Source organism: Medicago sativa, chromosome 5 (genome assembly GCF_051527215.1).
Source record: "Medicago sativa cultivar Bolivia chromosome 5, Bolivia_mono, whole genome shotgun sequence".
NCBI classification, from domain to species: Eukaryota; Viridiplantae; Streptophyta; class Magnoliopsida; order Fabales; family Fabaceae; genus Medicago; species Medicago sativa.
The window spans coordinates 73,239,994-73,265,954 of record NC_140753.1 but is presented as its reverse complement, the minus strand read 5'-3'; the positions used below and the strand labels follow the sequence as shown (position 1 = coordinate 73,265,954).

The following is a 25,961-nucleotide window of genomic DNA, read 5'->3' as shown; positions in this document are numbered from 1 at the left end:
TTCTCAGAAAGATCATCATCACTGAATCTTCACCTTCGCAATTCAAGCAAAGGTTCGTCAAAGACGAATTTGCGATCACGAAGGGTTTGGTGAGTGAAGAAGAAGAAGAGGATCGAAGCAAAGAAACGAAGAAGATCAAATACTAGAAAGAGTTCGAAAAGACGAAAAGTGAGAAGACGAGGGAGCTTCGATTTATTTTCGAAGGTTGAATCAAAAATAAGCATCAGAGACGAAGAAGAGGCTTAAAACATCGTTCTCACCTTTCTCTTGGTTCGAATCTCCAGTTTTCAACAGGTATATTCAAAAACCTTCTCGTTTTTCACTTATATCTTCATCGAAGGCTCGAATACGAATATAAACGGTGAATCGAAGCTAAAACTTCGAAAAGATTCGAAAAAATTTGAAACGAAACCCTAGGAACACCAATCCTCAAAGATCCACCGTTTACTTTCGAAAACAGAGTTTATAATCATCATCAGCAAAGAAAATAGGTTAGATTAGGGTTTGGTTTCAAGAAGATTAGAAAAAACTTGAAAACCCTAGAAACCGTAAGTTCAAAGTCCGATCTACTTCGTTTTCATCACAGTCTCACAAAAATAACCTTGGATCTGTAAACTAGAGAGGAAGACGAACGTTTCTGGGTGTTTAATTTAAAAGGTTAGCATCAGTTCGTCGGAGAAGATGAAGATTCCGATGAATCTTCATCTTCCACCGCCGTCCACCACCGTCCTCTCCAGTTTCAGGCGAGGTTAGGGTTTAGAGAGAGAAGAGAGAAGAACGAGTGAAGAGAGAGAATGAGAAGTGAGAAATGAATTAGACCGGTCACTAGGCATTTATATAAGCCCTTTGGACCGGTCTAGTTCATTTGGTTCGCTTCCCTTCGTTTCCTGGCCGTTGGATCTAGGGTTGATCCATCTGGATCAATCCAACGGCCCCTGAATTCCCTGAGAATCCAAGATCCATGCAGGTTTGGGTTGGGCTTAGTTCCTTCGTTCGTTTTGGATTTCCTGCTATGTACACCACTGGACCTTGCTTTTTACACCTCCTGCATGTCAAAATTTTGTGCAAAAACTCCAAATAAATTTCTATGAGTTCTTGATAATTTTCTTGATGTTTTTATAATATTTTTGCATAATAAAACTTGATGAAAAATATGTGTATTAATTCTTGTTACTTGTTTACTTTTCTTGTTAATTTTCGAAGAATTTTGCTATGATTTTGATCATGATACATTGGTGCATGATATGGGTACTTAATGTGCGATTTTGAGGTGTTTGCCACTAATGTTTGTGTTTACTCCATTATTTTGTGTTTGGCTTGTTAGTTTCTTGTCTTACAAGTTTTGTGGAAACAAAGTGTCAAATATATCTAAAAATGCATCATGCCTTTTGACTTGAATATGTTCCTATAATCCCCATATTATGGCTGCAATAAAACCCTTTGGAAATTGCTATGATAAGAGAATCATGGGCCACATGCACATTAAGAGGCTATGATAAATTCTTAGTGTATTTTGACACTTTGTTCTTGGTTTGATTTTACCATTTCATATAGCATTTTCTTACCTCTATTTTAATTCATATTATTTCTTATGCCACTAACCACTTTATTTCAAGTTTCATACATTTCATAAGCTCATCTCATCCCACATTCTAGCATAATTTTCTTGCAATTTCATTTTCATACAAAAGGCTTAGAATGTAAAAACTTAGGTTTTTCTTGTACTTTACTTTTATGCCATTTTTAATTCTTGCAAAACCATAGAATGTATCTAGGCCAATGATGTAATATGGACTATGGACTCTAATGATGTACACCGACACAAGCACCGACACATGCACACACATCACATAGATATTTTTAGATGTATGGCTAGGATATGCATGTTTAGATATATGTTTAGGATTGTATGTTTAGATGAATGCTGAGGTTTTACACTTAGAAAAATCTCTTTTCCAAAAAATATGAACAATATCACTCAAACCATTTTCTTAATAAACCTTGGGGTCCAAAACCCCATTGATTTTCTTTTTTTATTTTCTTAATCAAATTTCAATGAAAATTAATCATACTTTGACTTTCTTTTGCAAAATAACTAATTCAACCTCACAATTTCACAATCTTATGCCCTTGAGGCCTCTCTCTCTCATTCTTCAAAGTTCCATTTTCAAACTTAAAATCAACCAACAAAAACAAAAACATTTTTGGAAGAGAACTACGGTGGATTTGATCCCTTAAAAGGGTACGTAGGCAAGGAATCAAAATTCCTTCAATTCAAATAAAATAAAAATCCAAACACATTCTTCTCCCTCCAATTCTTCATTTAGAAAACTCTTAGGCTTAATATCATCTTTCAAAATAGCATTTAAAAATAAAGCGCGTGCGTAGAAAGTAAAGACGGTTCCTATAGGATACTATAGTCGTTATGGGTGCCTAACCCCTTCCCGTAGCGAAAACAACTCCCGGACCTCGATTCTCAAGGGTTTTGCTTACTTTTTCTCTTCCCAAGAAAAAATAAGATATCACCGGTTAAAAAGGTTCAAACGTAATCAATGTTTGACACCCGAAAACCAAGATAAAACAATCATCATCACCGTCATTATCACCGTACCGGAATGCCAAAACCATTTTGTTGTGGATATGGTTTCTGTGAGTTGTACTCCAAACCCATTTTGCTGTGGAAATGGTTTCCAGAATCTTCAATCTCATCATCAACACCGTCGTTCATCATCATCACTGTCATCATCACCGTACCGGAATGCCAAAACCATTTTGCTATAGAAATGGTTTCCAGAATCTTCAATCTCATCATCAACACTGTCGTTCATCATCATCACCGTACCGGAATGCCAAAATCATTTTGCTGTGGAAAACCATTAGATGTACTTAATGGTTTCCAGCAGTTGTACTTCAAAACCATTAGATGTACTTAATGGTTTCCAGCAGTTTCCTAGCCATAAATCCCTCTAACATCACAAAGATTACGAATCCAGTAACAACTTCAGATCTGAAACCGTGAACACAAACAATGACGAAACAGTAACATATAGCAATCAACACAGCGCCACTGGATCGAAGAAGGAGAAGAAAACGCGAGGGAAGAAGAGGAGCAAACCGATTTTAATCTTTAGATCTACTCCTTCTCGTTGTGTTTTTGCACGATCCGAGTTCGGATTTGGCTTTAAAACGAAAATGGATGTTGAAAAATGGATTTAGTTTTTAAAAAGGGTGGGTTTGGTTCTCCGGCAAGGCGGTGCCGTTGCCTCTGGCCGGCAACCACCGCGCCGGAATCATCATGTGTGGCCGGAAGAGATGAAGACTCATCTGAATTGTAGAGAGAGAGGGAGAGCTTTATGTTTTAGTGAGAGAAATAATTGAAGCAAATGAAGTTTGATTTGGTGTAGTTTGAGAAGCCTAGGATTATTACACGTGTACACTAGATCTGATGGTTGTGAAGTGTTTATGCACGGTGCATAAGGATTTCCTTATGCACCATAACTTTTGCCTAGATATTTGTGACTTTCAAATGTAACAAACTCAACAAACCATATTTATCTTTTTCAATGACAACAATAATATAACAAATATAACAAAAATTCTTATTTTTTTTAATAACACCAGCAATATAACATTATTTTAGAAAAAAATTGTTTAAGGGTATAATTAATTAGAATAACAAAAAAGACAGTCCAAAATCTTTTCCAAAACCCCTTATTCTCTTAATATATACTCCCTCCGTCCTTTAATGTAACCCCCCTTTGCTTTTTTCACATTTCATAAGAAAAGTTGTCAGTGTAATTAATATGTCTGTTTTGTGTGTTAATATCACCAAATTGTCCTTTGTTTGTATATGTATTAAATTTGACTTTTCAAATTTCAAGATAAGTTAGTAGTATTAATTAGGGGTATGTTTAGGAAAAAAATAATAAATGCATCTAGTAATTTGAAAAGGGGTTTAGATTTAGGGACAAAAATAAAATCAAATGGGTGCTTAGATATAGGGACGGAGGGAGTAATATAGATAAATTTGAACGTTGAATATAACAAAAACAAACTTTAGTTTTTCAAATACATAAGATTAATTGGTTTTATTGAAAAAGATAAGATTAACCAAGTATAATTGACAAATTATACTTTAAAATAACAAAATAACGAAAATACTAAATCTCTAGTTAAACGACACTTAACGAGGACTTTTTATTTTTTTTTATACTTTTAACAACAAAAAAAAAGTTTGATTATGCTATAAATTATTAACCAGTTAGTCCACTACTGACTACTCCACTCCACTTCAATCTAATGGACTCCCCAAGACAAAACCGTTTCAAATTTCAATAAAGTCCTTTATTTCTCCCTTCACCACAACATAACCGCGCACTCCAATCCTTAATCGCGCGCTTTCCTCCGTCGCTGGTTTTTCCACGTCCACGGTAATACTACTCCGATTACACTACTTTTAACATGCTCTTATTTATCAATTCATTATTCCATCATTTTTAACCATGTAGTACCATAATTAACATGAATGCAGGATGAACTTATGATTATTCATGCACATATACTATAATTTCTGTTTTTCTTTTTCTTTTTCTTCAAGAAAGTTATAGTATAATGCTTTCAGTTAGTTTTTCTGTTATTTGTACAAATTTGTCTACAAATATGTAAATTATAATATGATGATTTCAGTTAAGTTTATATGTGACTTGGACAAAAAATGTGAATAAAAGCTGGCGTATAGCATATCATGGTGAGTTCTTCGGTGATTCGCGTTCCAACAACTGTAGATGATACTATTAGAAATAAAAACTCGTGTTGTTTCTCATATTTATGGCTAAGACTATGACTTAAATTTTTTTTTTTGAGGGAAGACTATGACTTAATTGATACTGGTTTAATATGAGCTATATATTTATTTTCCGTTGTTTTAATCAAATTAGTACTCCCTCCATTCCTTTTCTTTTGATGTTTTAGAACTTAAACTTTATTCCAAAACTTTTGATGTTTTAGAATTTTTAATACTTTTTATCCAATTTTACCCTTGTTAAAAAACACACTTTGAAAATTGAAAGTTTAAATAATAAATGCAAATTGTGTGGTGAGTTTCAATAATTAAGGAGATTGGAATTTTGAGAAAAAAAATTCAAGGAGTAAGTAAGGGTATTTTAGTATAAACCAGGGGCGGAGCCACCCCCAGCTAGGCTGGGCTAGTGCCCAGGCTCAGCTCCAACTTTCCTTTGTAGCCAGCCCAACCATTACTACAACTTTGAGCTTTTCCTGCAGATTTTTGGGCTAATTCCTGCAGATTTTCTTGAGATTACTACAACTTTGAGCTTTTCCTGCGGATTTTTGGGCTAATTCCTGCAGATTTTCCTGAGCTTTTCCTATGGAAACACATTTCCTGCAGATTTTGCCAAGGATTTAGGTTCCCAGGTGAGGTAATACTAGGATTTTGCCCAGACTCTAGAAAAATCCTGGCTCCGCCACTGGTATAAACCATACAATTATTCCTATAATTTAATGATTTCTTAATATTTGTGCAATCACCTAAAACATCAAAAGAAAAGGAATGGAGGGAGTATCAATTAAGTCATTGTTTCAACCGTAAAAATAAGAACCATCAACATATACTACAAAGAGTGATGCCCGCTGTCTTTGGAGTTTTAAACATTTTGTAAATACTAGTCATAGGTGGACCACCTTAATGACCACTTATTAAGGTGGTCCATATTAGAATTCTCATCATATATTCCTCCAATTTATGCAGCAAGCTAAGTTGTAGTAGTGTTTGTGATTATTGGTTCTTGTATCCGTGTGGATAAAATATTCAAGAACCTTCGTATGTGTTTGAAGATTTTTATTTAGACTGTAGTTATATGTGTTGCTACAATATACTGGTGTGAAACATTGCAGGCTTTCAAGTATGACAAATAGCGTGTTTAGTTCGAATAAAAAACGTGGTGGAAATGATGACAATGAAGAACTGCGAAGGCGGAAGCGAAGGCGAATGCTCCATTGTATGCATATGCAGATGATTATGGCTGCGGCTGCGTTGATATGCATCTATTACCTGAACTTTTTGGAAGAAAGTGACAGTGAAAGTGAAGACACAGACACTGATAGTGATACGGATACTGATAGTGATACGGAAACTGAAAGTACTTGAAGGACAAACCAAGTTCCTGATCAATAGAAAAGGAAACAACTGCGGCGTGTTTTACTTCTTTTCTGCTAATTACCTTTTGCATTGTGGTTTGTTTTAATTTTACGAGAATCAAGCATTTTGATATTTTGTTTTTGATGAACTTTTGAAGTCTCAATATAAGCATTTCTGATCTCTAGTTTTTTTTTTTCCCTTTCAAAATATTGGTTTTCGCAGCATTTACCATAAATGCTTATATGGCAAGTGCAATGATAACATGTGCTTTTGCATTGGAGACAGAGAGAAGGACTAAAACAAAACCTGTTATATGTGTGAAACAAAAAAAAAAGAGTATCCAAATATTAAAACTATTTTTTTTTCTTGCACTCATATCATATGCGAATATAATATTGACGTGCATCTGTAGTTGAAAATTTGGACATATTAGATCTGAACTGAGTTATAATGAGAATGATTAGAATATTGATGAATCCTTAGTTGAAAATTTGAATATGACAGGTCTCAATCTTAATAACGTGGTTGTCTGCTAATTTAAGTTTTAAATTAGCTGAAATAGCGGGGAAATACTTTGGTGCCATTAATGGCACCATACCATTAGATCTGGGCCACACATTGCCCAAGTGTGTGTGTGTGTGTGTGATGTGTGTGTGTGGGTGCCATTAATGACCAGGATTTAATGGCACGGTGCCATTAATGGCACCCAAGTGCTGCTCGAAATAGCGCAATAAGCATACCTTTTGAAGTTTTTAAACAAAAAAAAATTACTCACGTTTTACGCAGACCATTATAATATACAAGCATGTTTAAGATGCACAATCTTCTAGTTCAGATTTTCGTTTTTTGTACAAGAAACTTCATATATAGTTCATATTTCATGGTACCCTGCTGCTTGATTCGTTGAGACTGTTTTGTTACTAAATAAAAACTCTCCTCTCTCCCTCCCTCTCTCTAGTGTGTTCTGTTTTGTTCTTTTCTGTTCACTATGTCTATGGCAAAATATGGAGACCAGTCACGTGGTTTTACCTATGATGTTTTCCTTAGTTTCAGAGGGGAAGATACGCGGCACAATTTTATCGGTTATCTTCGCGATGCTTTGCAGAAGAGGGGAATCAATGCTTTCTTTGATGATAAGAATCTGAGAATAGGGGAAGATATTTCACCTGCACTTTTAAAAGCCATTGAGGAATCTAAGATCTCAGTTATTGTTTTTTCGGAGAATTATGCATCTTCCAGGTGGTGCCTTGGTGAACTCGCGAAGATCATCGAATGCACGAAGAGAAACAATAAACAAATTACTTTTCCAATTTTTTACCATGTTGATCCATCGGATGTACGAAACCAAAGAAATAGTTATGGGGAAGCCATGGTTGCGCATGAGAATAGGTTTGGAAAAGACTCGGAAAATATAAAAGCATGGAAAGCAGCATTGTCTGAAGCTGCAGACTTGAAAGGCCACCATATCCACACTGGGTATGTAACTGCAACTTTGTTCTTTTTCTTTGGAGAGGACAACTTTGTTCTTATGTATGTACTTTGTTTGAACTTATATTTTAGGTGAAATAAATCTATAATTGTTTAACATGATCATTCATCCCAAGTTATAAATAGATATATCAGTGCAATTCTTACACCTAAAAGAACGTCAAAGATACATAAAAAAATTGCATTTTTTGCAGTACTTGTAATTTTTTTTTTAATAAAAAATGTGCACAAGATTAAGAAACAATGTGTTGAATTTCTACAGGTTCGAAATCGATCATATTAGAGAGATTGTTGAAAAGGTTCATGCTAAGATAGCCCCTAAACCTTTACTTGTTGGTGAGAATCCCGTTGGACTTGATCAACGCATAGAAGAGGTCAAATCACTTCTGGACATGAAGCATAATGACGACACTATATGTATGTTGGGTATATGCGGACTCGGTGGAATAGGAAAAACAGAACTTGCCAAAGCATTGTATAACAAAATTGTGCACCAATTTGAAGCTGCAAGTTTTCTTGCCAATGTTAGAGAGAAATCAAACAAAATCAACGGCCCAGAAGATTTACAGCAGACACTTTTATCAGAGATGTTTGAGCAGCCAGAAACCGAGCTGGGAAGTACAAGTAAAGGAATCTATGAAATAAAATACAAGCTTGGAAGGAAAAAGGTTCTGTTGGTTCTTGATGATGTTGATGAGATGGAACAAATAGGAAATTTGGCAGGAGGAAGTGATTGGTTTGGTCCAGGTAGTAGGGTCATTATAACTACAAGGGACAAAGGTTTGCTTGTAGGTACTCATTCTTTTGTAGTTCAAAGTATTTATGAAATGACTGAACTTAGTGATCAACATTCTCTTGAGTTGTTTTGTCGAAATGCCTTTGGAAAAAGCAATCCTGAAACAGGATATGAAGCTATGTCTTCTCGTGCGGTTGGTTATGCAAAAGGTCTTCCATTGGCTTTAAAAGTAATAGGCTCCAATTTGTCTACTAGGAAAAGTTTAAAAGCTTGGGAGCATGCGTTGAAAGATTATGAGAGGATTCCTCGTAAAGGGATTCAAGATGTGCTAAAAGTAAGCTATGATGTGTTGGAGCCGTATGCTCAGAGTGTTTTCCTAGATATAGCTTGCTTCTTCAAAGGGGAAAGAGTAGAATATGTTGAAGAGATACTTGATGAATTCAGTGCAGTATCTAATATTGAAGAGCTTGTTAATAAATCTCTCTTGTTTACTGATCATGGATACTTGAATATGCATGATCTCATACAAGAAATGGGTAGAGAGATTGTTAGGCAAGAGGCACCGAATCCTGCGAAACGTAGTAGATTATGGTTTCATCAAGATGTCATTGATGTATTATCAGCCAACGATTCTGTAAGAAGAAAATCATCCAAACTTTTATGTCTATTTCTACATTATGATGATATGTTTTATATAGTAGTAATAGTATTGATACATATTAATGGCAATGTATATGCAATTGATCTTATCTTTTGTTTACTTGTTTCAAAGGGAAGTGATGCGATTCAAGGGATAATGCTTGATCCTCCCCAACATATAAAAGAAGTAGATTGGAGTGATAATGCTTTTGAGAAGATGAACCGCCTCAGAATTCTCATCGTTCGAAATACAATTTTTTCATCAGAGCCTAAACATCTGCCAAATCATTTAAGGCTACTTGACTGGGAAGCATACCCTTCAAAATCTTTCCCACCAAAATTTTATCCGAGGAATATCATCATCTTAAATATGCCTTATAGTCAACTTACAATGGAAGAACCATTTAAGGTAAATGTTTGTTTTTCTCTATTGTTTTCATTTCATTTTTTACATATAAGAATAACTTAGTTTGACTGACCTCTTATTTTCTTTTTGCAGCAATTTTCATATTTGACTGTCATGAATTTCTCAAACAATCAATCTATCACCACAATGCCTGACCTGTGCAAAGTTGAAAATTTGAGAGAATTGCGACTTGAGAATTGTAAGAATCTAACAACAGTTCATGAATCCATTGGATTTCTCAAACATCTTGTCATCTTAAGTGCTTCGGGATGCACCAAACTTGAAAATTTTGTGCAAAGAATGTGTTTACCATCTCTGGAAGTCCTTGACCTTAATTTGTGTGTAAAACTTGAACACTTCCCAGATATAGTGAACAAGATGAATAAACCACTGAAGATTTATATGACAAATACCTCTATTAAGAAGCTGCCAAATTCCATTGATAATCTTATTGGACTTGTTTCGATAGAGATGCCATATAGCAAGAATCTCGAATATCTACCAAGTAGCTTATTCACATTACCAAATGTTGTTGCTTTTAAATTTGGCGGATGTTCTAAACTTGGTGAATCTTTCAGAAGATTTCTACCTAATGGACAAGAAGCAAATGAAAGTTCAACAGTAAAAGCTATGCATTTTGGAAATAGTGGGTTGTCAGATGAAGATATTCAGACAATTCTCACTTATTTTCCAAAATTAGAAGAATTGATTGCTTCAAACAACAATTTGGTCTCTCTCCCTGTGTGCCTTAAAGAGTCTGATCACTTGACAAAACTTGATGTCAGTGGTTGCAGTATGCTTAAAAAAATTCCTGAATGTACCAACTTGAGAATTCTTAATGTTCATGGTTGTGTGAAGCTTGAACATATTTCAGAGTTGCCATGCACTATCCGAAAAATCGATGCAAGATATTGCATCCACTTGACTGGAGAGACATCAGACATGCTATGGGATCAGGTGCTTAACCTCTTCATTTTCAATACAATTTGTTTTTACTAAAATGTCATTGTCGTAGAAGTTAGATAAAATGACTAATTAACATAGTAATGGAGGTGTGATTGTAGGTATAGCAAACTATTGACCATAGAGATAATTTTCTGTATGTAAAGAAAGGTTTTTGATGCTATATGACAATATGGTACCTGTGTTTAATTTAACTTTCACTTACGGTTTTTTGCTGCCACTAAAAAACAAGTTTCTTATAGAGTGTTGAGACATGCAAACAAATAAGGGTATTATTGGAAAATGTAATTTATTTGTACTCTCATTATGGGATAATAGGAGTGAAACATGGAAGTTGAAGACAGATATGTTACCCAATTTTTTGTGTGGATATGACAGGTGAAAAAAGAGAGGCATGGATTAGAAATTGTGATGCCTATTACCAGGGCTCCAGAATGGTTGGATTATAGCTGCATAGGAGGGAATCCATGTTTCTGGGTTCGTGGGAAGTTTCTCAATGTTGCTTTAGCATTTGTGTTCCAAGATGTGATTAAGAAGAAAAGAAAATCTCGGCGGCTACCTGTTGAGCTTCACTTGGTTATCAACGGTCAATGTGTCCCTCGCAAAGGCTATTACAACTTCAGAATTGAACCAAATCATGTTCTAGTTTGTGATCTACGACTCTTGTTCAACGATGAAGAGTGGCTAGGCCTTGATGCATTATTTCTTAAGCATGAATGGAATCAAGTGCAAGTTTCATATGAAGCCTCGTCCAGTGTGACACTAGGTGCATGGGGAGTTTATGTGTACAAACAAGGAACTACCAACATGGAAGAACATGTTCAATTCACGTGTCCTGACCCAACAAGGTACTCAAACATAGCTAATACTATAGTCCCTACTAAAGATCCTCTGAAGGAGCAAATTATGATGATAGAGGAGTTAGCTCTTGATGAAATGCTTAATGGGTCATTGGCGGAAAGCATGAACATGGAAGACGAAATTGTAGACAAATTTCAAGATCAATTGACAATGTTGAGAGAGTTATCAAAGGAGGTTAATGATGCATTAAAAGGTAAACCACTAGATGAAAACTCTAACTTGGCATGGATGCTACGAACTATCAAGGAATCATATGATGATGTTGATGATGAAAACGAGCCTCCAACTCCAAACTTAAATCATAAGGATGAATTGATAAAGCCACCTATGGATGCGTATGTAGGAGAAACTTCAGCTTCAGGCCATAAGAGAAGTTTGGAGGCACAAGCACAAGAAATAATGATGAAAATATTTTTGAGTGGAATGAGAGCAGGACTCTGTGAAGCACAAAGTAGCTTTCCTTCTCTAGATATAGACACAACCATGGTTGCTGCTTTTACAAGAGGTAAATGGATTAGTTTGTCACTGCTAAGATCCGAGGTAGGAATGAAGACATATATTGAAGGAATTTTCAATGGACTAAGGGAAGCAAAATTGAGCTTTCCTACTTTAGACTTAGAGGCAACAGCAAATAATGTGTTAAGTAAGACTACTATAAACGGTTACATGCCTGCTCCGACAACTATGGTTTGGGGCCCCGATTGTGGTTCTGTTGCACGACGATGGAGAGGGGCCCCTTATTTGTCTTTGCTGAGAGGTGATATAGTGAAACCAACAACTTCCTCTTCATATAGGATGAGATCTCGATCCTCGTATTCGACATCTCATGCCTACTACACCTGTCAGTCACCAATGAACCTTCGCACGCTCCAGTCTCAAGAGACTAGACGTGCAAGTATCTGTTTGATCTCCTCTGGTGCACGCATTCATAAGAACTTACGGAGTGGGACTCTACCAAAGGTGCACATGTGCGCTTCACCTGGCTACACGAGGTCTACACGTCAAAGTTGGTGTGTTGAAAAGCCTGTTGGGATTGTGCAACAAGAGCATTTCTCTGGTATCCGGATCCGGGTACCACCATTTTTGTGAACAAGAGCTTCACATATGTCTATATCTGCTGCCAGGGGCGGATCCAGACTTTCATTATACGTGGAGCTAAAATTTCTAGGTCCTTAGATTCACTATACTCAATCCAATCATACAATCCAATCATACAAATTAAATCAATTCTTACAAAATCTACGTCTTTGTCTACCATGATCAGACCAAGGGTAAACGAAATTGCTAGGTTTATAACGACCTTTTTTAAGGTAAGCTTTACATACCTCATCTTGGATGTTAGGATGATAGCTTGAAATTGGAGACCTAAGTCCTGGATCCGTTTCCAACAAATTGTAATCAACAACTTGAATACCCTCATTGGCCGAGTTAGGTGTAACTTCATTTTGTGGTTCACTTGGATGTCGAGTATTTGATGGTTCTTGACTAGCCGAAGAACTAGCTTTGTCTCTAGAAAGCACGGGAAAAAATTTCTTCATCATATAAAAGTAAAACACACAATCATTGTTACAAGTAAGTAACAAGAATATCACTAGTCATTAAATCATAAACAAATACAAAATACATATATATCGGGATACATTATAACAGCTTCATAGAACTCTTATAGCAGCATTATCAATTGTTCAATAAAAGATGGCTAGTTCAACCATTACAATTCTTAGTATAGTTTTCTACCTTATGTTCATTTCACAAGGTAGTATTTTCTTAAACAATTTTTGTAAATTATTATTCAAAACTGTCATAATTTTTTTTGGTGATTATCTCAGGTTATAGCCTATGTTCATTGAAAGATATTTCAGTAACCCAGTATGAGACAGGAGTAGTGGAGAATAAGCCAGAATGGACTGTATATTATCTCCAAAAAATATCATTATGCTCAAAGAAAATTGCTTTTCTGACCCAACCACTTATTACCATTTCCACTTATTACCTTTGAGAGAGATTGTAATTTAAGAGAGAAAGGGGCGTGTTTAGTTACGGTACAGGAAGGAAATTGGAATAGAAAATGAAAGAGAGAGAGTGAGACACACATCTGTCTTTTGTTTAATATACCCTCCGATCACTATTATAAGCAAATGTTTGCATTTTAGATTCATTCATTGAATGATGTATGTGACCTACAACAAAGACCATATATATCATTAATTGTTGAATGAACCTAAAGTGTAAACTTTTGCTTATAATAATGACCGGAGGGTATATTTAAAAAAAAAAAAAAAAAAGGAAAAGCATGTGGAGCTATAGTCCCACATTGCTCCTGCATGCATCCGCCCCTGTCTGCTGCCTACCCAAACTACTCTATCTGATTTCTTGGATAGTACGTAACAGAGAATATAGATTTTTTTTTTTCCATGAAAAAATTCTGATATTTACATACTAAATGAGTATAAACTGTTGGTTACAACTGTTTTGCTTGAAGACATGTTAAAGTTACAAAAGAAGATATGTTAAAGATATTCAAGCTATAAATGAGTATAAACTTAGCTAGGAAATCATATTAAAATGGTTAGTATTTATAAAGTAAAATCTTGGGATTACACACATATTATGACACTTCTAAGATAATTTTTTCTTGAAGGAGACACTTCTATGATAATTAAAAAAGTAAAATCTGCATTCAGAATTTTGTTTGTTCATTTATGCTAATAAATATTCCTACTGTGTTAAACTCTTGCTACAAATACAATTAATCTCATTCCATAGCACAATCTTTTCCTTCATATCATCATGAGTCTAAATTTTTCAACAACATTGTTGAAGTTCCAACCTCGAAATTTATCTTATGGTTTGTTAGACCTCATATAATGATATTCTATGAGAATATAGAAATTCAGGAGATATTTCTGACAAAATCCAAATAGAGAAAGCAAGGCATAATGAGTTGCATTAGTTCAGAACAATATCACACCCTCTTCTAATTTCTATCAAGAATTATGGAATCATAATATTAAATGACTCACTGAAGTATAAACAGGATTCTTACCATTCATCTAATCTTCTTTTCAAGATAATACTTGAGAAGTTGCCATGAAACTTAAATAATTAAATAGAAATATAAATACTTGTTTTTCAAACAAGACAACTATAAATAATACTGCTAAATATATTATACCACAAAACTAGCTATGTCAGAGTACTTGGAAATGAAAAAAGACTGTTAGTGTGAAGCCATACTTCAAAATCACCCGAGGCAATGCCCTCAATCTTTGTCAATTGTTTGGTCTTGACATTGTAACTAAAATGTATGTTTTTCTCGTTTGTCAACGTATTTCTTATTGGACGTAGAGCTACTCGAATGATAATTTGATCGTTGATCCACAGACGAAATATCACACTCATAATATTAAGCTGGTTACCACTAGCAGCAACATAATTGAAAGGTCCCATCTCATGATAAAGAGACCATTTTCCTGAATCAAAATCCAAAATGTAGATTTGATATCTTTTCTGAAAATGATCTTTATACACAATGCAAGAAAGGCAATTTCCCATCCATAAAAACTTCACAGGTGGACGACCACGCATCAACACAGGGGAAAACGGATATTCTCGTACAATAATTTCCTTATCAACATCCATCACAATAACTTCCTCATTTGTTATCCAGTAAAGATCATTGCCTCCACTATAAATTGGTCGTTGAAAAGAGAACCCCTTAAGGGGAGCTTCTTTTCTAGCTATCTCTTTCCATGAGTTATCAACTCCAATTCTTAGAACATAGAAAACATACCAAAAAACACCTGAAACCACATGGATAACTAGAGAGAACACCTTGAATTTGTCAGTGCAAGGAACACGAGCTATAATAAATTGATCTCTGAATACTATCCGTTCATGTGAAATCGGAAAATGAGGAATCCTAAGCCAACACTTGAGAATGGGGTTCACGACGAAATTTTCTCTACAAGCATTCGAAAGTAGCAATATGCCATCACAAGTACTGATTAAATCCCCCATTTTTTTAGGTGTTCCCAAATCAATCCTTTCAAATTGGCCATTCATATCATCTTTAATATCCAAGAAATAAGAACTACTTTCTTCCATGCGGTTTTCAATGTAAAGACCAAATTTAGAACGCCCATTGCGTTGGTACACTTTAGCAAAATCGGAGCTGCAAATAGTAGTAGCCCAAGATTTGCAAACATATCTTGTAGAGTTAATTAGGCAATTAAGAGGAACCAAACTGAAGATATCAAACAACAAGTCTTCAGGGAGCAACAATTTTGAAATATCTTTACAACTCTTACTATTTGAGTTTTGGTTCATATTCTTCTTGGCATGATCATGTGACCTAGAGTCTAAATATGAGCACCAACAACTGCACTTGTTTATGAATTTAAATCTCCCACATCTTCTACATCTACTTCTTTTGAATAAATTAATTACTCTAAGCATGCTTCAATGGCTGCATATAGTATTGATATTAAGATATATTCAGTGAAAAGTAGCATACAGATGATAAGCTAGCTTAATAAGACAGGTAATAGCCGATAGGAAATAAGCTAGCAAATTGAATTTGAAGTGTTTGGTAAAATTAAAAGTTAAACTAACTAATAAATATAAAATGACATAAGAAATATGTTAATTAATATTTAATTTTTTTCAATTAAAATAACAACAATAAAAATGAGAAAAAAAAATTGATACACTATAAGCTATAAATTGATACACTATATCAATGCTACTTCAAATAACATCTTAAAAATTGCTATAAATTAGTAAAATGAAAAACGTTATAAACTAGTGCAAAAAGTCAAACACATCATTTAATTTGTCCTCTAAATTAGATGTTTGTAACAAGTTATTCACGTATTATATTTTTTTTGATACGATGAACATAATGTTCCAGCTTGATATTATAAATGACAAACGTATACCAACTTTTTTTTAACATAATTTGTTTAAAAGGTTAACATGTATACTTTTACGGTCTAAAATAACCAATTTGTTAAGAAATAAATTAGAAAACTAACTTGGTACAAACATATAATATGTATTTGCCCTAAAAAAGATTATAAACACTTGAGAGAGTAAACAGCTCTAATTTTATTCTGCAAACTAGCCGCTATAATAAGCTATTGCCAAAAGCCTAATTACCAAATTCATTGATATGTCATCTCCAAATAAAGCATATTTTAATACTATAAGAAATCTTTTGCATGGTACCAAAAAATAAAAACTTAAGCAGATTGTTTAGTTTCTACTACTGATAAAAAATATATATGACATAAGAGATGAATAAATAATGGCAAGGAGAGTGTGTGATACCTAAAGAAGAAGCTCCTCCACTGCTAACCGCTGTGCCTCTCTACTCTCTTCTCTGAACGCCTTGCCTATAATTATGATAATCTTAAGCAGGTTGTTAGCATATGTGTATGTATTACTTTGCGGCTGGGCTCAAGCCCATTATTTTTTACATTTTATATTTTGTGAGTATTACTTTTCCCACCCTACTGCCTTCTCGCGCGCCCTGTTAAAATTCCAAAAATACCCCTAATCCGGATTATGTTTTCCGAACCAGATTGTTAGTTACTTCCGGAACATAAAATTCAGACAAGATGTCGTGCGCTTTTTTGTGTCTTTCTTTGATGTCAAGGGTCTCTATTGACCGTTATATGAACCCCACACAAGCTGAAATGTTATTGCAGGGTTCATATGAACGGTCAACAATGACCATGACACCACCGACACCCCTAAAAAACTAAAAACATTTGAAGAAAATTGAAGAAAAGAGATGAAGAGATTTCCAGAAAATTAAATCCGAACAAAAACGATATGAATATTTTGTGTCTTTCTTTGATGTCAAGGGTCTCTGTTGACCGTTATATGAACCCCACACAAGCTGCAATGCAATTGCAGGGTTCATAGGAACGGTCAACAATGACCATGACACCACAAACACTCCTACAAAACTTAAAAAATTTGAAGAGAATGGAAGAAAAGAGATGAAGTGAAGAATGAAGGTATTTGTTGAATGGAAGCCTATTTATAGCTTAAAACAAGTCCTAGGTCATTAATACAGTCAATGCAAACGTGTTAGTGGTTGTAACCGTCCAAACCCACATTGATGGCTCTCTTTCAAAAGTGTTGAATCATTCCGGATTATACATTCCATAATGTCCTTAGCCCTACAAAGAAGTGCCAACTTTTCCCTCGTTCACCATAATCGCATTAATCCGGAAAGTATATTCCGGAAACCAAAGGTGCATTCCGGATTGTATTTTCCGGACCGCGACAGTGTCATGGCCGGTGGTCTGCACCACACGTTTTTGACAGTGGTCAAGTTAAAAAAACGTGTTTTACCACGTTTTTGACTGCATTTATGGCTTCCCAACCATTTTTCACCCACCCCTCCCTATAAATAGCCTTCCAAACCCCACCATTTCTCACACCATCCTCTCCCACCCTCTCCTCCTCTTCTTCCTTCTACAACCATTTTGCTGTGGAAATGGTTTCTGTGAGTTGTACTCCAAAACCATTTTGCTGTGAGTATGGTTTCTGTGAGTTGTACTTCAAAACCATTTTGCTGTGGAAATGATTTCTATGAGTTGTACACCAAAACCATTTTGTTGTGGGAATGGTTTCCGTGAGTTGGACTCCAAAACCATTTTGCTGTCGAAATGGTTTCTGTGAGTTGTACTCCAAAACCATTAGATGTACTTAATGGTTTTGAATTTGGGGTCCGGCATCTTTAAGGCCGCACTGAAACCCATATAAACACCATTGAATAATACGGCAGCCTCAAAATTAAATCAAAATCTCTTTTCTCTCCAAAATTTATTCCAGAACTTTGAAGTACACTTTCCCAGATTATGAAAATACAAACAAAACATACTTAAGAATCCATTTCCAGATCGCAACAAACTCTTTCATAATCCAAAACGAATCTGAGCTTCAATCATTCTTGAATTCAGAAGTATGTTTCTGAAGCTTCATGAATCTGAGCTTCAATCGTTTCCAGTTGACTCAGAGCGAGTTGACTCGGTTTCCGATTCCATGGATTCGGTTGAGGATCTACTGAGATTAAGAGCTGAAAACGCTAATGCAGATTCTTACCTGAACATGCTTCGATTGCATGTTTCTGAAGCTGGCGTGAAATACGATTTTCTGAAGAAACAAAGCGTTTCGGTTTATAACAGAAATGTGATGTCGTTTTTGCGTGAGAAAGGACACAATGCGGCGATTTGCAAGACGCGGTGGGATTCCTCCGGCGGACTCACCGCCGGCAACCACGAGTTTATTGATGTGGTGCGAATGCGATCTGGATCGTCCATGGCAGAATCGGTACTTCGTTGAACTCGATTTCGCCGGATAATTGAACGAAGCTGAGACATAAAAGGAGCGGATCGGAGATCGGAGATCGATGGTGGAGGAACGGAAGTGACGGCGATAGAGTGGACGGAGGATGGAGGGTGTGGTGGAGGTGGTTGGTTGAGAGAGGAAGAGCTGAAGCTGAAAATCATGATCGTTAAAGAAATCGGACGGTTGTGATATGTTTGAGCTGAAGCACCAGATTATAACACCTGTCCTTGATCTAATGGTTCTGATTTGCTTATGCACCATGCATAAGGAAATCCTTATGCATAATAACTTTTGCCCGTATTATTGACCTATGCAATATAATTAAAATGTGACCGCATATTTTACTCAATTTTTCATTCACAATATCATTAACATATAATTTTAAATCCTTTTATAAAATATGAAGTAATACAAAATAAAATTCAAATCTTGAAAAATTACTAAATCCGATAAAATAAGACTTTTCTAAAATGAACTTTATATTTTGTGGAAGAAATAAATATGTGGAAACCTCAAAGAAGGAAAGAAATAAATCGAAAGTGATGACAAGACAAATTTAATAAGAATAAGTCAACCACCTATGGTCATGTTTTAACCAGATAATTTTTTTCCTAATGCTACCAATCAAAGGATCCCAAAATGATAAACGACGCAGGTTACTATCAATTGAAAGACACAAGTAAGTAAAAGAAATTTGACCAATTTTACAATTCAACACAATCACAATCTTAATCAATCAGGACTCTGTCGCATTAACACCCACTAATAAATTACTTACGAAAATTTACATTTAACCCTGATATAATTTCAAAAAAGATCAAGTTAACCTTCTAATATTTCTGCAAAATTTTTCACCCAGATGCAGCGTATCACCAAGCTTGTATCATCTTCGATTTCTTGTCATCAGATGTTTAAACTTACTCCCTTCAATCATATTTATAAGCAAAAAATTACTTTTTAGGTTCATTGAACACCTAATGTATTTGGTTTATTTTAGAGACCAAATACATTAGGTTTTCAATGAACTCAAAAAGTAATTTTCTGTTTATAAATATGATCAGAGGTATGGTCGAATAACCGATAAACTAGTCCAATAACACAGATATACTCCTAGTTCAGTACTCCATATATTATGTCACCCAATATTTTAAAAGTTGATTTGATGAACATAATTGAAATAAGACTAAGCATGCAGGGTTTTGTGTTAAACAAGCATGATTTTGTGTTAAAGAAGCAATAAATTTTGACCCCTGAAAAAACAATAAATTTTACGTATATCGTCTCGTCCAATGCCATATAATTCTTTTATATTTAATTATTTCAAAATAAATTTTAAATTATCCGTATCCAACAAAACCCCATAGTAAAGGATTTAAGCCATTTAAAGATGTGGTCGGGAGTTCGATTCCATACTCATGCGTATGGAAAAATGCGGTCGAGAAGGGAGAATCCACCTTATATGTCTCATAGGTTCTTCGGCAAAAATTAGTCATCATTATGCAACGGTGAAAACTAATTAATTGTAGATAATACCGCATCTTCTGTTCTTATTACTATAAAATAACATCAAAATCAAGACATTCTTAATTGTTGTAACTTTTTGAATATTTTACAAATATACCCTCGTAGCAATTTGTATTCAATTTATTGAAAATGAAATATTTGAATTTTATAAGAAATATTTACTTACTTTAGAATGATTAAAGAGTCTCGCATAACACTAGTTAACAAATCTCTTATTAGAACCAGAGATTTTTTTTTTTTTTTTTTAAATTTCTAATAATAAAGTGCAGAGAGTACTTCCAATCAACAATGCAAAAAAATCGTGTTTTGTTTAGATGTATGCATCCGAAATGATTTTCTGGGTGCAAAACGTTAACATTACTATTTTTTTTTTAATAAGAAAATTATGTCACGGTGCAAAACTACTTGGCAATAGGTTGTTTTATAGGACTTGGTTCGTGGGTCTCCCTTTGTATTCATTGACTAAACTTTGGTGTTCTTTTTTTTGACAAATGTATCATTGACTAAACTTTTTCTCTTTTTTACGCTTGTATCATTGACTAAAACTTACCTTAGCAAAGTTTGTATATATTCTTTGGGAAATGTTAAGAGAATAGGTAAGTGTGAGTGTAACACTCTAAGTCAAAGTACTAATGATGTTTTAATGACTAACACTTTGGTTGTGCGTTTGGTCACGGCATTGTACGTCTATGTTCTTTTTTTAAGGAGAACGTTAAAGGTATGGTTAACTAGTACCCATAATAATGATGGTTAAAAAAAATCTATAAATATAAATTTTGTTTTAAAAATGTTTTTAATTTTGATCAAAGCAATAATTTTTTTTGATCAAGCAATAATTATATAATTGTTTTTTATAAAAATTTATTTATTTTGATAACTTAACCAATGTCCCCATGTCACCCTTTAACATCCTCTTAAAAATAAAAGGCTAATAGTAGTATATGTAGTTATTGAAAAAAAAACGCATTTCTATCTTATTAGATGCAGAAACAAATGAAGGCTAATTGATTTATTTAAAAATAATGGAAATCAAATAAAAAATACGTAAACTATATAAATTTATTTTAACACGTAGGTTAACTATATTTTTAAAAGGTTAAGCATATTATTAGTTTTTTTTTTACATAACATTGTTTTTTTTGAAGGATTTTACATAACATTGTTGTTTTGATCTTTGTCTTTTTTTTTTCCTACACAGTTGTCTTTAGGTTTCTTTTACAATGATCTAAGTTTTATTCAGGCCTTTTATTTGTATGTAATACTTTACATTTAATAAAAATAAGCCAATTTTTTCCTCAGAAAAAAAATATATAAGATAATTTTAATATCTTAGGAAGTAAATGAATCGAGATAAATGCATGCATTTTACTACTGAAATTACATGAAATATTTTTTATACTTTAAAATATAAAAATATATTAAACTCTAATACTCATAAAAAACATAAAGTTAATATTATTTTCTATGTTTTTTTAATAATTATTTTCTTTATGTTAAAATCTAACGAAATATTTTTATATACATCTTTTGTAAATAATTTATCAATCTTATAAAATGTATCAATCTTTTGTTAATCTAAAACACATTTTATTTATTTCACTACCAAAAGGAAAACACATTTTATTTATTACTTAATCTCTACCATATGATTTGGTAGAAAATAAGACGGCTGATTTAATTAGTTTTTTTGTACTTTTTTTAGTCAAATTTTTTTGTATAATTTAATTAGAGTTAACAACTTCAACGATTAAGAACTTGTTTAAAATTTTCAGAAATACAAAGACTCTTTAAAATTTGTAAACTATAAAGACCCAATTGACAATTCAATGTAAAACTCAGTTTTAACTACCCCCACCTAGAAAATAATATTTTCGAGGTTTCCCATTTTGTCATTCATTTTAATACTCGAAATTTAAAGATCTATTCACCAAAAAATAATATTAAATTAACATTAATAAAAAGTCTCCTTCCTTCAAAAAAAATAAAATAATAGAAAGTCTCTTAAAAAAAAAAACATATATAAAAAAGTAGGTGTACCAAGGGACTACCAAGGTTAGAAGACTAGGGAGCAATTAATATAGAGAAATGATAACTGTACAACCATTTTCTAACAACTTTTTGCAACTTTCTCTCTCATACTCACATTATCTTCTTATTCTCTTTCTTCCTTTTTCTCTCTCTAATATTTTTGACCAATAAAAGAGATAAAACCAAAGTTGTCATGATAATTGTACCAAAAAGTTGTACATATATCACTGCTCATTAATATGCGTACTCCAGTCTTTATAAGAAGGACCTTGCTAACCAGTGCCCTAAGGGCAATGGTTAAGGATTCCATTAAAAGAAACTTTGTCTTGAAAATACAAGTCTTTACCTTTTTCTTAGCAATAATTACACCACTTTCGAAGTAAATTTACTTATTTTAGTACTTTAACCAATGCCTTAAGGGCAATGGTTAGCATTCTCCTTATAAGAATGGATAAGAATGTAGTGCAGTCTTTATATAAAAAAGAAGAATGTAGGACAGTATTGAGAGGATTGATAACCCTTTGCTCAAAAAAAAAAAAAAGGATTGATAACCCAACTCTTCTCTATAAAAAGAATAAAAGTTTGACTGGAGTCATCCATTTCATTTTAGTCATAGTCCAATTTCGTGTGCAAAATTGAATATTCCATTGTTAATTGAAGATTAATATCATAGCAAATCTAAATATAATCTAAATGACATAATTACATTTGGTTTGGAAAAGAAGTGGCGCAACTCAGAAAAATTACGCACAAATTCACATATTTTAACAGAGTAACGATACATCTTTTGGAGATGACATTACTGAATTTTGATTAGTTATACGGAGAGCAAACATTGCTACAAGTATAGTTTATTTTTTGAATTTGAAAACTTAATGTTAGAGTTGAACAGAAGACAAAAGTCGCTCATGCTTTGGCACACCAACTTGTATTGCACATGTTACTAGACTACTAGTTGTTATAAACATCCTTTCCTAAAAAAACATATCAATATCTGTGATATTTAGTTAACCACCTTAAAAAATATGCAGTTAATGCTGATTGATAGTTATATTAATTCATGGCAACATTATGGATAATTCAATTACGTGATCTAAATTAACTGTATATTCGAATGTTCAATGAATTTCTCTCTCCACCATCTTAAATCCTAGTCGATACCACTTTTCTTCTTCTTGATTTATCGAAGAGGAGGGATTTCAGATCAATTGTTTCTCTTTCTCTTTTAATTAAATAATTGATTTTTATATATTTTAATTCTTCTTTCGTTTGTTTTGTGATTTTGTCGTCTTAGCACGACTCTGTTTGTTTTGATTTATCTCTTTGTGCAGTGTGTTTTTTATTTTCCGTCTTAGGATAATGTTTTTCAATTCAGGTTAAAAGATTAATTTTGATCAAGTGTAAATCCAATCAATACTGCAAGTCGGAGACATGATTATTCTGAAGACTTGAATATATTTGTAGACATATGTACTCTGCTACTTTATGCTATTAGCATGAATGATGTCAATTTGATCGCAAATTCACCGTTTTTGATTTTAGCAACTTTGAATTTGTATATTTTATTGATATACATATCAATTAATTGAATGAATGCCGTTTATTTTTGTAAAAAAAATAAAAAAAATTAACTATATACTCAATTAAATTAACCATAGTTTTGTTATTAACCAGGTGTAATCCAATGATTTTAAAAGTATACCCAAATTAATGATGGGATGGATGGATCTATATTCTACTGGATCGCCCCTAAGTGGTTGTGATGATACACAATAACACTGTGTAATCCTGTATATCCTCATGCAACCCTAAGTATGACATATTCACAAATATGAGATTTCTATCTATAGCCTACAGGCACTAAAAATATAAAAATATATACTTAGCTACCACCACTATTTTGGATTGAGTTTGATCATCTTCTCCTTCGTATATTTGAATTGTCATATTATATTTGCAAGTTGATGTCATATTTATCAGACCATTTCCTTCTTATATTTGAATTGTCATATTATGTATGCGAGTTGGTGCCCAAATATAGCTTTCCACGAAAAACCTATGGAGTAGCAAGAATAATAAAAGCATATTTCCAAATGACGGCAAACTTTTGGAAAATAAAAAATAAACAACTTGGTTTAATTTGTTTTTTCTTCTTCTGAAGGAAAACAAGTTGGTTTGTTTCCTACCTCCTTGCAATACTATACAAATTATTATCTCTATATACGATAAATAAGTTTACCAAAAATGATCGTAAAAAAAACAAAGAAAGTTGACCAAAAATGATAATCTTAGATGCCTATGAGATGTTGGAAAAGTTTAAAAATCAAGAGAATAGAAAAGAAAAAGATTATTAAAAAAATAAAGAAAAAGATTTAATTAATTGATATGTATTGTAAAGATTTTTCACACCGCCAATCAATCACCACCGTTAGTTGATTAAAGCATCCGTCCATTATTTTTGAAATTATTTTAAAATGCTTCACTATCAAATGTGTTGGATCAAACTTGAAAAATATTAGAAATATGATCCTATATTAAAATAATCAGCTATAGTCAGGGATAGGGGTGTGGTCAAGGAGTGATTGTTTCACTACGGTTTGTTTTTTAGATTAATAAGAAAAATGATTGATCGACATTCATATGAATGTATATATATCTTCGAAGAGAAAGAGATTGAGTGATATGGTAGATATGATAGTTGGTGATTTGATAAGAAGAAAGAGATAGATAGATTAGAAAGTGATAACTGAGAAAATCTTGTGTGGACCAAGACCAAGAATTTTGGTTTGGTCACACACAAAGAGAGAAGAGAGAAGAGAGAGAAAATGTAGAAGAGAGAAGAGAAGAGAGAGAAGGAGAAAATCTTGTGTGTGTGACCAAACCAAAATTCTTGGTCATGGTCCACACAATGTTTCTCAGTGATACCTTGATGGGTTATGATATTTTGACAACAAAAAATGGTTGTCATTATACACACCCTATCACCAAATGTACAATTCAAAGCCTAGCACGCAAATTAAAGTAGGGAAAAATCTTTAAAAATCAAAAAAAAGTAGACTGAATGGTGTGTGTGTGTGTATAACGTCGACAACTATGAATGTCAAAATATCATAACTCTATCTTACGTCTTAATGTTATATTTAACTATGAATTTTTTTGACACAATATTTAACTATAAATTTTAGAAGTTAGAAAGTAAGAAGTCGGTTGGATGTGAGTTTTTGACGCGATTTTTCAAACACACACTAAATGAATGTAAGAGATTAAGAGATATCCAAACAAGATTTTCGTTAGGTTATTTGTGAAGGAAAATGCTATACTTTCCGAAAAATATCATAGAGACAAATTCACGACAATATCTCTCCCGTTAAATAGCACTGCTCGTTTGCGAAATAAATGAGCTGCTATTTAATAGGTAAACTATCTAATATAATTTTAATGATTGTGGTAACTAAGTATATTAAAAATGACATTTTTTTTTTAATACAAAAAATTAAATTTGTTAAAACTTAAAAATTTGAGAAAAAATATTTAAAAGCCAAAATTCTCTATTTTTATTTTACATAAAAAAATCTCAGCAAAATTACAACATTAAAAATAATTTCATTCTTTGATTTTATTAATACTAATAAGACTGGACATGCTAAAAACAATGTCTCCAAAATAGATATAGAAAATTAGTACTCCCTCCGTCCCATATTAAGTGACTTAGTTGACCATGTCACGTATGCCAATGCACAATTTTGAACTTAAATATCTTTAATAATTTATTAGAAAAAATTATGAAAATTTGATAT

The 25,961-nt window shown here is 33.3% G+C and overlaps 2 protein-coding genes across 2 annotated transcripts; one reads left to right on the top strand and one right to left on the bottom strand.

Moving 5' to 3' along the window:
* The first annotated feature begins 4,227 nt into the window (after nt 1-4,227).
* Nucleotides 4,228-13,068, top strand: LOC146924804 (TMV resistance protein N-like). Its single transcript, XM_085709750.1, has 6 exons — nt 4,228-4,430; nt 5,911-7,630; nt 7,905-9,012; nt 9,151-9,426; nt 9,517-10,380; nt 10,765-13,068. The coding sequence occupies exons 2-6, from the start codon at nt 7,143-7,145 to the stop codon at nt 12,334-12,336; spliced, it is 4,308 nt and encodes a 1,435-aa protein (XP_085565876.1). The 5' UTR covers nt 4,228-4,430; nt 5,911-7,142; the 3' UTR covers nt 12,337-13,068.
* Nucleotides 13,069-14,228: 1,160 nt separating this feature from the next.
* On the bottom strand, nt 14,229-15,710 carry LOC146924803 (uncharacterized). The gene has a single exon (XM_085709751.1). It carries the CDS (start codon nt 15,703-15,705, stop codon nt 14,434-14,436), a length of 1,272 nt encoding a protein of 423 aa, XP_085565877.1. The 5' UTR covers nt 15,706-15,710; the 3' UTR covers nt 14,229-14,433.
* Nucleotides 15,711-25,961: the final 10,251 nt, after the last annotated feature.